Source organism: Furipterus horrens, unplaced genomic scaffold (genome assembly GCF_987537825.1).
Source record: "Furipterus horrens unplaced genomic scaffold, mFurHor1.1.pri manual_scaffold_8, whole genome shotgun sequence".
Taxonomy (NCBI): Eukaryota; Metazoa; Chordata; class Mammalia; order Chiroptera; family Furipteridae; genus Furipterus; species Furipterus horrens.
Window position 1 is genome coordinate 77,224,628 of NW_028327178.1, and position 16,101 is coordinate 77,240,728.

A 16,101-nucleotide genomic window follows, 5' to 3' on the forward strand; every position below is an offset into this window, starting at 1 on the left:
TCTATAAATTCAAGAAAATCAGGCAGAGGCTTCTGTTTTGTTCATTGCTATACACAAAGTACCTAGAATGATGCCTGGCACAGTGAAGGTAGTCAACAAATGCTGGTTGTAATATTGAATAAATAAATGAATGCAATAAAAGGATAGTCATTTCAGAATTGTTTCTCTTGGCAAAAAGACCACCAACAACAAAAAACTGGAACAAACCTAAGTTGTTCATTAGAGAAATAGCAAAATAAAACTGTGATATAGTCATACTAGAGAATAATGTGCAGAAGTTAAGGAGGGCAAATATATTTGCATTGATTTGGAAAACAACTTAAAATATTCTGTTAAGGATGAAAAGTAAGTTTCAGAGGGAGAGCAATGGAGGGGAAATGGGAAAACTGTAAAAGAACAACAATTTTAAAAAGCTAAAAAATAAATAAATAAATAAATAACAAATTAAAGCAACAGTTAAAAAAAAGTATCAGAAATACATGTCTGTGTGTCTCTATATATAGTATGGTGGAGTATGATAACAGCTACTTCCAGGGCAGCAGGGACCCAAGGACTCCCCAAACCACATTTTGAGATCTAGAAGTAGTTATTATCATGCTCTACCATAGTATAGAGACAAACACATATTTCTGAAACTTATTTTCCATTCTTAACAGAATATTTAGTTGTTTTCCAAATCAATACAAATATATTTGTCCTCCTTAATTTCTGCTATTTGACTTTTTCACCTCTAAATCTCTCATGAGTATGCAATAGGGTTTTTCAGAAGTTACATGACATGTGATATTGCAATAGGTATAAACACAGGAGCAGACCTGAGAATCTAGCTTTTATTATACCATTTGTTAAAGAATATAAATATATAAAGCAATGATATTCTTTTCTCTCAATTTTTTTTCTTTTGGAAAATATAGCTCTTTTTCACAAAAAGATGTTATTTATGTTACAATGTAATTGGTATATTGTTGTTTTAAATGAATAATTACTAAAATTCAGTTTTAATTTCCAATGTAGTTAATACTGACAGATATAATTCACATAAACAAAAGCCCTTTAAGGTCCTCAATAACTTTAAGTGTACAGAGGAGTCATAAGACAAAAACTTTGAGAATTATTGCTTTCAGGAGAGTACTAAGATTTTTGGGGACTAAAGGTGAATGACAGACTTTCACTTTATCTACAGAGTGTAATGTTTACAACCAAATATATTTGTGTTATTGCTTATACAATTTAAAATGTATTAAAAATGTACAGTGATTCCCTCAATGTACCATTCCCTATATTGAGAGTGTTTGTTTTAATTTCAAAGCAGAACCTTCACATAAAGCAGTTTTCCCTTTTTCAGCTGCCTAACATCTCAGAATGCAGTTTCTATTGACTCATGCCATTTACAAGTTTACAAAAGATAAAACTAAAATTTTGAGGGCTGTTAATTAGTTCCTAGCCTATTGTCTCTTTCTTCCTTGAAAGCCCCTTTCCAAAACCAGAGGTCCTGGTTTATGACCCTCCTTTCTATCAAAACAAGGAAGGATAGGACGATCTATTTTTGGTTGGCTGATTTTATGAAATTTATTCACATCAAATCACCTTAAACAGTTATTTAGATTTTAAACCTACTATCTCTACCTATGCAATGAGAAACTTTTCTTCATCAAGAAATTCCTATTTCCTCCAATCAAGTTTAGAGATGTTTCTAGGCCTAAGGGGTTTAGAAAATGATAGCAAGTCTACTCAGCTAATCTCTGAAGGCAGTAATGGCATCCTTTAGAATTACTCTACTATTGAAAGGGATTGGAAGGGGGTAATCTCTCCAGACGACCTGCTGATGGAAGCCTTAGCCTGGAAAGTACTAAGAGCAGAATGAGGGAGAGAGAGGTAGGCAGGAGCTAATGTTTATTGAGCAACTGCTAAGGTGCAACCACTTCACACCGTTAATCTTATTTAACCCTAATACCCCCCACCTCCGAGGTAATATTTGCATTAAAAAATAAAAATTAAAAAAAAAAAAAGAATGCTCAGAAGAGTGAAGTAAATCTTCCAATTCCCCTAATTAGTAAAGGGGCAAAGGTAAGGACTCAAATTACACCTGTCAGACAGCCTGGCCCTCTTCCATCACTGTTTCTTCTACCCTGAAGGCCTATGGCTCCACTCTCCATATCTCTCCAGCCCTAATGGAGTACAGCCCCATTCTACATTCTCTAACCCTTGTGATGCACATTATCTTATTTCTGCTTCATATGGCACTATTTCAATTGAGGGCTAGAGGTAGAGGTAGTGAGGTAAGCTCTCCTGGCCACCCCTTTCCCTAGCTATGTCTTGGAAAATAGCCTCCTTGTTAACTGAGGTAGATTGCTTTTGAACTACTATTCAGGTAACTGATACTAAAAATTTTACATTCCTACCTTATTTCAATCAAGATGTATTTATACAAACTAAATTTAAAAAGAGAAATATACAATAATATTGTATATTTCAATAATACAAATGATACCTACAATTTTTTATCTTTAAAATGAGAACTTGTTTCTGAACTACGTAATTAATGGGTTACCCAATCCTCTTGACAGTTACCACAGTCAGTGTGTTAAAGCCAGCTCTCCCAAGCAGATGTCCTAGGTCACTGACAGCAGTGAAAGGAGAAACATGTGGAGAAAATCCTCCTTCTCTTTCTGTTTCTGCTAACTGTAACGAACACCGAAGTTCATAGAGTGTGTCACCTCCAAACATTGCACCAATAAAAACTCCATCTGGTTTTAAAACATAATGAATCTGTAATAAATACAAGACAACATAACTGTTCAAAATGTTACCTATAAAAATGGTAAAAAAACATTTTTATATCTAAATCAATATTTCATGATTACCATTCTTATTCTGTCATATTAAGAATTAGATAATTTAATAAATAACACCAAAGGCAACTCTCAAAAAGGCATTGCAGTATAATATTGTTGTAAAGATAAACAATACATGTATTGATTGTATTAGTATCTATAAAATGTTTTCAAAATTTTTAAAAACAGATACTCCTATTATTAGAAAAATACTGAAAGAAAAAAAATAGTATAATGTGGTAAATTTCAAAAAAAGTGACAGTTTTCTCTGTATCTGTGCCCTCTGAAATGCCACTCTGTAATAGCTCCCATCGAGAGATGGAGTCTACCTCCCTGCTCCTTGAATCTGGGCTGTACTTGTGACTTGCTTTGGCCAAAGGAACGCAGTGCAAGTGACATTGTGTCAGTGTTGAGCCAAAGTCTCAAATGGCCTTGCATGCTTCTACCTGCTCTCTCGAGCCCAGTCTGGCCACCATTTTGTGAACAAGCCAGTCTGGTGAAGTATGAGGGACATGAGGAGCAGAGGTAAGCCAGGTATCCCAGCTGAGGCCATCCTTGACCAGCAAGCTCCAAGACGATCTAGCAGAAGATCACGAACACATGGATAAGCCAAGTCAGAATCAGAACAAATTCTGAAGTCCAGCCTAAATTCTCAACCCACAAAATCATAAGTTAAGTAAACTGTTGTTTTAAACCACTAAGCTGGGGTGCTTTGAGATGCAGAAAATGCTAACAGAGAAACCATTATAATTCACATTGACCTGGAAACATATTAGTTTTCATTAAGAAAAGTAACTAACTTACTTTCTAGCTTGAAAAGAAAAACACTTTTAAACTGGTAACTTAAGCAAAACTAGTGGCTAGAATGAGTTCCAGAATTGCAACTGTTTACTCACTGACTCTCACACCTATAATCTGTAACTAGTTTTGACTGGCTATTCTCAACAAGAAACATTATAGGGAAGCATGGAATGAAGTAAACCAGGATCCAAATCATTGCAGATCTTCAAATCAAAGTACCCAAAATGAATCTATAGTAAATATATTCAATTACATATTTATCACAAAATATATTACATAGCATTACATGCATTATAAAATATAAATATAGTTGTTGTAAAACATGAAGCAATTATAAAACATTATATAAGCAAACCAACAGTAAAATCCTTGATTTCAATCCTTCTGCTCCTTTAATGTTGCTTCCATCACTAGTCACCAAACTCTAACATAGCAAGTATCTAATATTTAGCAGCTCTCTGCAGCTTCTCTCTACCTCAGAGGAGATATCAATCCCCATGGATTTCACAAGGATTATTTCCCAAGCTTTATCTTTAGCTTGTACATCTTCCCAGAACTCTAAACTCATTTTCAACTTCCTGTGCCAGATATTTGTCTCTCGGCAAACTCACTCCCCAACACAACCAGCACATATACAACCTTTATTCTTACACCAACTCCCCTTTATAATTGCCATGTTTCTGTTAGTTATCATTTTCTATTCCCTTTATCTGATCATTATCATTTTTTCCTCTACTTCTAGTAATTATTCTCCCAGGCATCCTACTCAAAACTTTAAGATGAGCTTTGACTCCTCCCTGTCTTTGATCTTCAGATCTAACCAGCCACTGTGAATTCTTCCTTTGCAGAATCCTACAAAACCTCTCTCTTCCTTTTAACTCCTATCATTGCCACCTAGTGTGGGCAACCATTCCTCATGGTTTAAGGAATTGTAGACCCGGCCTGAGCATGATGAGCCGCCAGCATCCTGGCCGCACTTGTCTCTAAGTCTCAACATAAGGCTGTGTGCAGAACATAACTGTCAGCCACTCAGAGGGTTGCCATGGGAATTAGATCAAAGAGCATTTATTAAGCTCATTGTGCTTTAGAACTTGCTCTGCTTTCCTCATCAGCAATGTAGTGTAAGCTATCTTTAGCAGGGAGTATATAGAACCCTGCACCAGGTCCGAATGTTTTATAGACCTTGACTCTAATCAGTCAGTGTGATTCCTGAATTAGTGTATGTTATCTGTTACTGTCAAACGCCTGAATACAATAGACAATTTATGAATTTTAACCTTGTATCTCTCGTATGTATCCTCCTCAATAAAAGACATGAGGGATGAAGGTTTGGCTGCTAGTCTCCACTAGAGAGGCAGTCACCTTCCTTCCCCCAGACATAACGAAATGTCCTGGGTAAAAGTTTGTTCTGCAGTAGTCACGAAACCTCTGCTGGACAGAGCAACTTCCAACCAAGTCTAGGGTGTGTGTGGCACCTCCACCATAACCTAGGTTTAGTTTATCTCGTGCCTGGACCACTGAAACAATCTTGCTTCAACTGAGTCAACTTCTGGCATAAGTTTTCTAATCAACAAAATGCCGACATCTTGCAAAGTTATTTAACACATATAAAAGAGCAGTGATTGGCAGAAAGTATGTGCTTAAGATATGCTAGTTATTATCTTGCCCATCAGCTTTATAATCATGTCACTTTCCTCTTCAAAATTCTCCAGTGACTCTAAATGGCATAAAGAATAAACTCCAAATTCCTTAAATCTGTCACCCAAGTCCTCCTAAATCTGGTTCCAATATACATCATCCCCAATCCTCCAAACAGGCTTCCTCTTTGTCCTTTCATGTTCCTGGGGCTCTGATTCTGCCTTTCTAGAATGCCTTCCCACTCCAAACCTGACCTACGCTCTAAGGCCCTTTTCAAGTAATTCCTTCCTCTTGAAGCTTTCTTGGCAGATGCAAATCAGAGTGATCTCCTTCCCTCCTATGAACAGTGCTTTGTACCTACCACTTATCTGTTTGCTGATAAATATCAACCAAAAAACATTTACCTAGAACTCTGTAAGTATAAGGCATGATGAAGATACAAATATAAACAAATAAGTTCCTAGCCACAAAAAATTTAAACATCTTCATATTAAGATTTTCTGAATTGCCAGGGAGTGAGAAAATCACCCAATATACTTAATATGTAAAACAGCACCAAGTATATCCAGCCCACAGAACATAACAAATCCTTACTTGATTTGCTTCAACTTCCAATTGTCAAAGAAGTATAAAATGGAAAACATCTATAAGTTTCCATGTGAAAACAGAAACATCTACAAGTTTCTAATAATAAATAAAATAACACAGGCTATTAGAATCAACATGAGGTTTCTTACCTGTTCAAGTGCTCCAGGAAGATCATTCACCCAGTGCAAACTAAAAGATGAAAATACATTTTAGCTCTCACTTAATTCATACAATTAATAAGTATCACTAGTATAATGATAAGCCACAAAAAGGTGTTAATCTTTAATTTGAAAATGCATATCAAAATTCACTGATTGAGTTTATACAAGTTTAAAAAATATATTCCTAAGTGTATACTTTCCTTCTGTCACACTAAAGAATGTGATAGCATTTCACTTTGCTGATATGATTATCTGTCCAATTATTCTTCACTAAATAAAGCATAAGTTTTTCTGAATAAGACATACAAATGGCCAACAGGTATATAAAAAGATGTTCATTATCACTAATGATTAGAGAAATGCAAGTCAAACCCACTGTAAGCTATCACCTTATACCTTTTAGCATGGATAAAATAAAACAAAAACAAGACAACAAATGATGGCAAAGATGTGGAGTAAAGGGAACCCTTGTATACTGTGGTAGGAATGTAAACTGGAAAAAGAGTATGGAAGTTCCTCAAAAAAAAAAATTAAACTACCATATAATCCAGCAATCCACTTCTGGGGATATATCCAAAGAAAATGAAAAACGTTTTATCTCAAAGAGATATCTGCACCCCCATCTTCAGGCAGCATTAGCCACAATAGCCAAGATGTGGAAACAACCTAAGTGTCTGTCAGTGGATGAATGGATAAAAAAGATGTGATACACACACACACACACACAAATAGAATATTGCTCAGCAAAAGGGATAAAATCCTGCCTTTTGGGACAATATGGAGGGGCCTTGAGGGCATCGTACCACATGAAATAAGTCAGACAAAGAAAGAAATACTGTATGTTCTCACTTACGTACAGAATCTTTAAAAAGCCAAACACACAGAAACAGAATAGAATGGTAGTTTATCAGAGGCAAGAGATGAGTAAGATTTAGGGATCTAATGTACTGAATGGTGACTATAATGAACAATACTGTATTATACTCTTCAAGGTTTTTAAGAGAGTAGATCTTAAATGCTATCACCACACACACAAAATCCATAATAATGTGAACGGATGAAGACGTTAACTAACCTTATTGTGATAATCATTTTGCAATATACACATGTATGTGATCACTACATTGTATAACTTAAACTTACATATGTTATATATAAATAATAATTCAATAAAGCTGGGGAAAAATAAAGTAAAAGTCATTCCTATCCAGCATCTCATCTTTAGTGCTATTCTGAAAACTTATTTGAAGTAGTAAAAATAAGCACGTGATGACATGTTCAAAAAAGTTTATCAATTAAACCAAAAATTAAGCTGTTTCCTAGTGTTATGGAACATTAGCGAGCAAAGAGGACACAAGGCAATTTAGAAATAAATTTATGGTGCTTATTTACCTGGCCAGGGACGGGTCTTCCCACTTTCAGAAGCAGAAGATGGGAGAGCCGCCCCGCCTTACAGACTAAAAGGTTTTTAAAGGCAAAAGAACTATACTCATGTCCTTGGGGTAGCCAGATAACAACAAAAAAACTACACAGGCGCGAGAAACTACATATATACACACTTTCTAATTTAGAAGGAGCTTCAGCTGATAAATACTTGGCACAAAACTATTCTCATGTCCTTGGCTACAGCTAGGGTCAGCTAGCAAAGGGGGGGGGGGGCTCAAGGTTGCTAGGATACATGAGCAAAAAAAATAACCTGCCACTGGGGTAAAACGCAAAAAATGGCAAAGAGTAAAAAATGACCCATTACATTAGAAGAAAACAAAATTCACAAGACCTATAATTTCCCCAAGGTAAACCGTATTAGTCATCGAAAACTTAACTCAGTGAGTTTTCTAATAAATAACACCCCATGTTTTTTGAGATCATAAAAGAAAAATACAAACAAATTCAGAGTTCTATATATTGAAAACTTAGTTGAAGAAACCCTTGCATTGTCTTTTGACCCTATTTATCTTCTCCCAGTGTGTAGTGATATATGACGGCAAAAATCATAGTCTCTGTAGAATACACACTTTCTTAATGGAGTTGGCATCCTTTTATGCTGACTTCCAAGACAGCACTGAATACCCATTTAAAACCATAGTATGTTAAACTCCCATTTATCTTTAATAATACTTCTTAACAATTACTAGATATTTTAAAAATTAAAGAGGTCATGTTAAAAGCTCTCTTATGGAGAAACTGAAAGCAACAGAGCTAGTTACCTGCAAATAACAGGCAAGCTCAAGTTAAAATCTGGGTTCTGACTCTCTGCCTAGGGTTCTTTCCCTTAGACCAAGGCTCTGTAATGGTTTTCACTTCATGATAGATTCTAAAGTTTTCAAAATTTGTTCAGTAACGGAATCTGAATACTTTTAAAGTTTTCTCAGCACACCTCAAAAAGCAGGGAAGAAGTTACAAACTCACTGAAGAAAGCAGTAAACATGACCTACTCAGTTTGCCCAGGACTGAGGAGTTTCCTAGGACACAGGCCTTTTGTGGTAACACTAGCAAAATCAAGGGCAAACCATTATGATTGGTCACCCTAAAAACAGCTATCAAAAGGGTTGTATTGAGCATGTTGAAAGAAAATCTGACTACAATAAGGCAGAGAAATAAGGTACGATATGGACTATTTTATTTTTTCTATTAGACACTAAGTTCTTTTTTTTTAATATATATTTTTTATTATTGTTCTATTATAATTGTCCCAATTTCTCCCCTGTTGCTCTCCACTTCCCCCTTTACTCCCACAGTCAATCCCCATTCTGTTGTCCATGTCCGTGGGTCATATGTACTAGTTCCTTGACTAAAACCTTCCCTTTCTTTCCCTCCTTCTCTCCCTCCCCCCACACCCGATCTGGTCATTGTCAGTCTGTTCCGTGTTTCCATGTCTCTGGTTCTGTTTTGCTCGTTTGTTTGTTTTGTTCACTGGGTTCCTGTAGTAGGCGAGATTATATGGTATTTGTCTTTTGTAGACACTAACTTCTTTGGGGACAGTATCCCTATCTGAATTTATTTCTGTATTCCCCCAAAGCATTTAGCTTATTTCCTTGCATATTATAATCTATTCAATAAATATTTGTAATACATGTTTGTGCAATGAATGTGGGAGGATACAGTAGAAAGAACAAAAAGAAAAAAGTAACATTGAGGAGTATATTTCTGTGTAGAAAAAGAATTAAAATCAAAGGAAATACTAGCTTTTCCTTATTTACTAGTAAAGATACTCTTAACATTTGAATATTGTAATCAGCATACTCTTTCAAACTCTTGTCCTCAACAATATCAATTCCAAAATACTAAGTTACATCAGGGGGAAAAACCCTTCTATCACCGATAAGCTTTAGCAAATAGAGGGAAGTTGTGGGGAAAATGTTGAGGTACTGTATCATATCTCCACTAGGGAGCCACAATCCTTTACCAGAAAAGTCTTAAGAGTTTATAAACAAACAAACAAAAAAACAAATAAACCTGTGTTGTGACTTTAAGACAAAACAGCATTAAGAATTTACTCCATTATCTAATTTAATTATAACATGTACTTTTTAAAAGTACAAATGGATTACCAACCTTAAACTGCTAACCACGAGGTCAAATGTATTTTCTCTGAAAGGAAGGAATTCTTCATCAGCTAAAACAGTGACAGTAGGAATTTCCGTTTCTAAGGTATTTTTCTAATGGTTAAAAAATAGAAGTTCAAAAACACATTTATAAAATCTCAATCATTAACACAACCACTGTTTGTTAAACTTAAGTCATGTTATATTTACTTGGCAGTTTCTAGCCCTTCCAAAAAAAAACGGAGCCACAAAGGCTCTCAAAAAAATATTTCTTAAATTATATTTAACACCAGCCAAAAAAACTAGCTAGCAGGTTAGGAAAACATAAATAGGATACCCATCTCACACTTAACAAAAAAGTTTAAGTGGAATAACTGAAACCGTAAAAGTACTAGATGAAAATATTGGTAAATATTTTTACACTCTTTGATTAAAATGCGTAAACATGATGACTTAAAAGTCAGAAACTAGAAAGAAAAAGATTGATGTATTTGACAAACTAATCAAAAACTTCTAAAAAGCAATAAATAATGTAAACACGCTTGGGAAAATATTTACAACATATATGAGATTAATATCCCTAAAAAATAAGCTAGAATAAATACCACTTAGAATAAAAGTAGATAAAGGACAAGGTACAGACACATCACAAAATTATAAAATTCACAATTAAAAAAATACCAACAGACAAATCAGTAGCCAAAAAACATCAACAGATATTTGGTTGTACTAGTGATCAAAAAAAAAAAAAATGCAAGTAAAATAATGAGACTCTACAAACCCAAAACAACTGGCTTATGTTGCCAACAAGGAGAAGCGAGTACTTTCATTTAATACAGTTTTTCAATCTTTCTAAGGTTAGTCTGGAATCCACAAATTCTGGTATTAAGAATTTATTCCCAGATAAATAAAACACACAAAGTTGCCTTATATGATGATATTCATCACAATATTGGTTATTGAGAAACTGGAAATATAACTGTCCTTCAACACAAATTTAGCTAAATAAACCATGGAATATTCATTCTTATATTGGAACACTATATAGCCATTTAAAACAACCGTGTGTGTGTGTTTGTATGTAATTCACTGATATGAGGGAAATGTTAGCATAATACTGTTTGTATGAAACTATATGAGATAGTTAAACATCTACAAAGGTGGAGACCAAAATGCCACCAGTGGATACCTTCAAGTAGTACGACTATAGATGATTTTTCCTTTATATTTTCTGTATTATTTAACTTTTTGTGTGTTGTTAATTATAATCAGAAAAAAAGCTATTTTCGTTTTAAAAAAATAAAGAAATTAAGAACTAAAAGTCAAACCAGGAGGTCAAAAACCAGTGTTAAAAAAATACCTACCAAAGTATTTTCTGCTACGTCTGCCTGGAAAAACTTTCCAACAGTTTCCTGCAATAAAATAATTAAAGCTGATCCAATGTTACAAAACAATCCAAAATCCAGTAACAATAAAACAAATGCTGAAACTTCTACAGAGAATGTGATAGTTACAGATTAATTTTTAGCTTTGTAAGGTCATTTTTCTGCATCAAACCAGTATGGTGCACAAATACCTTTATTAACACATATTAAATTACAGATTTAACTTTATGAAGCCAACCTTATACTTAACATATTTAACTATATTTAGTAAACTGAGAACACAGGTGTGAATAATCGGCATCCTTAATTAGCTCTACTGCATTAAGGCATATGTATTGCCTTTTCCACCCCTGGCTGGTTTGGCTCAGTGGATTGAGCGTCGGCCTGCGAGCTAAGTGTCGCTGGTTCGATCTTCCAGTCAGGGCACATCAGAGAAGGAAAACTCTGACTCCAAAAAACCTCCGCTGCCTTGCGGCATACCTCTTCAGGGGAAAGGCTAAGGGAGTAAACCCCGACAGAAAATACGGAGCCGGAGTCCCTAAGGCGGTTTGACGTTGTAGTCAACACCGGCAACTCCTGCGGCGCACCTGAAACCAAGCTGTATTGACTCCGTCTTTCCCTTGGATCCTTCAGCTGCGAAGAGAGGGGGGGTCTGCTGCATGGGCAACAGCAGACCCTCCATATCACCCTGCCCAGGCTCTGTAGCTTCAGCTTCACTGGAGAGGGCACTCCAGCGTCATCGCAAGATGTCGATTCAACACGGGAGGGGACAGATACCGTGTCACTCCTGAGTTGGACTGCACAACCATTCTCGGCGGTGCAGATAGACTCTTAAGAAGCTACACCATCGTCTCTCGAGACGGACGGCTGCCGACGATTGCCTTTTCCAAAGCATTATATGCTATAAGCTAGTCCCCACTCTTGTGCCATAAGACTTATACTGGTTTTCCTGCCTTTTAGTTGTTTATTCAGTTTACAAAAAGTAAAGAAAGAAAGACTTAAACACAGATGCTTGGCGGGGGCAGGTAAGTGGCTTTTTTTCACTGTATCACTTATCCTCTTTTCCTTCAAAGAGGAAAGAGTACCATATTTCTTTCCCAGATTAACACCTTCCACTATGTTCTCTATTCTCCAGGATCCAGTTCACTCCATCACCATCTCTACCAACCTGCAGTCTCTGTCTTCTGTGTCTCTCCTCTCAGCTTAAAACAGAGAGATGCCTGGCTCAGTGGATTGAGCATCGGCCTGCGAACCAAGTGTCGCTGGTTCGATTCCCACTCAGGGCACATGACTAGGTTGCACGTCAGGTCCCCTGTTGGGGGCACGAGTGAGAGGCAACCACACAGTGATGTTTCTCTCCCTCTCTTTCTCCTTTCCTCTCTCTCTAAAAATAAATAAATAAACAAATATATAAATTATTAAAAAAATAACAGAGATGCCTCCCAATCTTCAAAAATCTCCTTTAACCTCCTTCTAGATGTTTTGTTTGAAATCCACAACTGTACTTCTCACTAGTGTCTTTCTCCTCAATTTCCATTTCACTGCCCTATGAAAACTATAAAGATCTCTAACAACCTAATCACGTCTGCTCAGTCCTACTTCACTTGACCTCTTTGAAGCATAGCACTGATGATGGTGTCCTAGAAATCTCACTACTTTCTACTCTTGTCCCCCTCCTTTGCTAGAAATTCCAATCCTTTCCACTTCTCCCACATCCCCTTCTTAAAGAACTTCCCTGCCCACAACTTGGAAGGGTTATCCTACAGTTACCTGGCTGCTTGAGGACAAGTGATGTACAGATGTGATGTACAGGTGAATGTTTAACCACAAGCTCTCAATAAGAGGTGCACTGAGTTGTAGTGTCTGCCAATTTCCAATAGAGGATTTCATGCTACCAACATGATGTTGCTAAACGCAGAGTTGGAAAGAGATGTGCACAATAGGCTCTCATAAGGCAGCACTAGTATACAAGCACAAGGAGTAAAAATTAGGCCAATCAGACTATCTATCCCTGTCTCTCACTCCAAAATTTAAATTAAGAGACTTAGAGATGGGGTAGAAGTCTCCAGAGTTGGGAACAGAATGTAGACTTAGAGTGGAAGCAAGGAGTACTGGTAAATATTTAATAACTGGCTTTTGGTGGGGGACTGCTTGGTAGCATCTGTCAATTTTCCTGATGCAAAAACTCCAAAAGCTGATTTCAGTGCTAACAATCAGCTTTCATAAGCCAGTATGAGCTCACTTTAGCACTCCAGTGAGAGTAGCTTATGCATCATTGGGGCCACATGCACTAATGAACACCAGGGACAGTCTTCAGGGAAAAATAAGAAAATAATCATGCAGCATCTACATAATCCCAGAGAGCATGTGTACAGAAATACCTTCATTCTGCTGTTTCCAGGTCCACATCCCTGTGACACCTAGCTGTACTTTCAGATCCTTGAGTGACATAAAAACCTCTAAGTAACAAATGTCATGTATTTCAACTGGCTTCAGTAGAGTTCTGCTTCTTATAATCAAAAGATACCTTACTACCTCAAAAAATTAAAAATGAAACTGCCTTATGGACCTAGCAATTCCACTTCTGGGAATTTATCCAAATAAATCCAAACACTAATTCAAAAGGATATATGCACCCCTATATTAACTGCAGCTTATTTACAATAGCCAATATCTGGAAGCAGCCCCAATGTCCATCGGTAGACGAATAGATAAAAAAGCTGTGATACATTTACACAGTGGAATAGTATTCAGCCATAAATCTTACCCTTTGTGACAGCATGGATGGACCTGGAGAATATTATGCAAAGTGAAATAAGCCAGTCAGGGAAAGACAAGTACCACATGACTTCACTCATGTGGAATCTAATGAACAAAATGAACTCACAGGCAAAATAGAGACAGACTCATAGATAGAGGACAGGCAGACAGCTGTCAGGGGCAGGGACTGGGTGAGAGGTGAGCAGAAAAGAAAAAAAGAAAATGAAGATAAATAACATAGTCTCTTCTGTCAGGGATTTCTACAGAATAATTGTTGAGAAAAAAATCCACCAGAAATATGTAGAAGTAAATAAATGCAATGTTAGAGGACATCTTGAAACGATTTTTAAAATGGCATTAAAAATATTCCATGATCTTACATTATAAAAGATACCTTAATAAGATAATTTCTATCTTACTTACTATTCCTGGCATCCTTGTTGGCTCCTATTAATTTTCCCTCCATACATACAGCTGTAGAAGATTCCTTTTTATATCCTTGCCCTAGAGAGCTTGCCTACTCCTACAGCTTCGATTGCCACCTCCGACAGAGGCTTCCAAATAATCCAAATACGTAAGAACAACAGCCTCCACTTCGCCAAACTTAACTTGTCTCAATCTTCTTGCCAACTTGTGGAAATGTAATACCGCTTACATGTTACAGAAACTGAGGTCTGGAGAAGTTGGGGAATTGGTCTAAGGTGGACAGCAAGGGGCAGAGCAGAACACTGAATTGCCGTGCCAATGACCTTAACCTCAAAACCCCAATTCCAGTTCCACATTTCCAACTGCCTGCTGTATGTAACAGTGTCATCTCAAACTCAATGTATCTAAAATAGGAATGTCCCTTGCTCCTTGCCTCATTTCATCCCTTACTTTTTATAGTCACTGAAGTCATAACTTAAAACTTATCTTGCATGTACTCATGTAATAAGCATCTAATAAACCTTCATTGTGTGTTGTAGGTACTGGAAATTTGGTGTTGAACGGAAATGAGCATGTCTCTGGAACTTAGATCTCCGTAAAAGAAGATACACACCAACATACAATAAAACAACACATCAGGGGCCAATGAGTGCTATGGTTGAAGCAAACAAAGCAACTAGCCGGTAGAGAATGGGGGCCCTATTTTATAGAATAGTCAGGGAAAGGACAGATCTTTGATGGGGGATTATTTGAGCTAAGACTTGAAAGAGGTGAGGAAGGAAGCCATACAAAAATCTTGGGAAAAAGCAAAGAAAACAACAAATGCAATGCAAAGCCCTGGCCGGTTTGAAAGACAGCAAGGAGGCCAACAGCTGGGGAGTGAGGGAAAGGAGGTAAGGTCAGAGACAGAATACAGAGCCAGGTCACTGAGGGCCTTATGGATTAGGGATCTGGATTATTACTGAGTTACATAAGAAGCCAGCAGTTCTGAGTAGAGAACTGATAATAAATTGACTGTGTTTTAAAAGGATTACTTTACTGTGACAGAGAAGGAAAACTCTGACTCCAAAAAACCTCCGCTGCCTTGCGGCATACCTCTTCAGGGGAAAGGCTAAGGGAGTAAACCCCGACAGAAAATACGGAGCCGGAGTCCCTAAGGCGGTTTGACGTTGTAGTCAACACCGGCAACTCCTGCGGCGCACCTGAAGCCAAGCTGTATTGACTCCGTCTTTCCCTTGGACCCTTCAGCTGCGAAGAGAGGGGGGGTCTGCTGCATGGGCAACAGCAGACCCTCCATATCACCCTGCCCAGGCTCTGTAGCTTCAGCTTCACTGGAGAGGACACTCCAGCGTCATCGCAAGATGTCGATTCAACACGGGAGGAGACAGATACCGTGTCACTCCCGAGTCGGACTGCACAGCCATTCTCGGCGGTGCAGATAGACTTTTAAGAAGCCACACCATCGTCTCTCGAGACGGACGGCTGCCGACGACTTTACTGTGAGAATGGACAAGGGCAAGGGCAGAAGCAGGGAGGCCGATAAAGAGATTACTACAAAACTGACCTACATGGTAATGGTGAAAGTGATCAGAAGTGGTACAGTTATGGATATATTTTCAAATTCAAATAAGATTTGCTGATGGATTTGATGTGGGAGGGGAGGACAAAAAAGGAATCAATGAATACGTCTTTTAGGCTGAGCAGCCATGCTCACCATACCTGATCAGTCATCAAGTTCTGTGGATTCTAAGAGAACTTATGCACCCCTATGTTCATAGCAGCCCTGTTTACAATAGCTAAGTGCTGGAAACAGCCTAGGTGCCCGTCTGTAGATGAGTGGATAAAAAAACTGTGGTACATTTACACAATGGAATACTATGTAGCAGAAAGAAAGAAGGAACTCCTGCCATTTGCGACAACATGGATGGAACTAGAGAGAATTATGCTTAGTGAAATAAGCCAG

General features: G+C 37.3%; 1 protein-coding gene across 7 annotated transcripts in view; it reads right to left on the bottom strand.

The window, feature by feature from the left end:
• Window positions 1-16,101, bottom strand: part of NDUFAF5 (NADH:ubiquinone oxidoreductase complex assembly factor 5) — a 35,990-nt gene that overhangs the window by 13,660 nt on the left and 6,229 nt on the right. For 5 of the 7 annotated variants that reach the window (XM_090286036.1, XM_090286034.1, XM_090286041.1 and 2 more), the window contains exons 4-7: window positions 10,932-10,979; window positions 9,578-9,681; window positions 6,011-6,050; window positions 2,572-2,769 (exon numbers count right to left, since the gene is read on the bottom strand). In XM_090286036.1, the coding sequence (XP_090142162.1) occupies window positions 2,572-2,769; window positions 6,011-6,050; window positions 9,578-9,681; window positions 10,932-10,979 (390 nt within the window). Of the gene's footprint in view, window positions 1-2,571; window positions 2,770-3,078; window positions 3,414-6,010; window positions 6,051-9,577; window positions 9,682-10,931; window positions 10,980-16,101 lie in introns of those variants that run through there. The other 2 variants (XM_090286037.1, XM_090286038.1) reach the window with 2 other exon arrangements.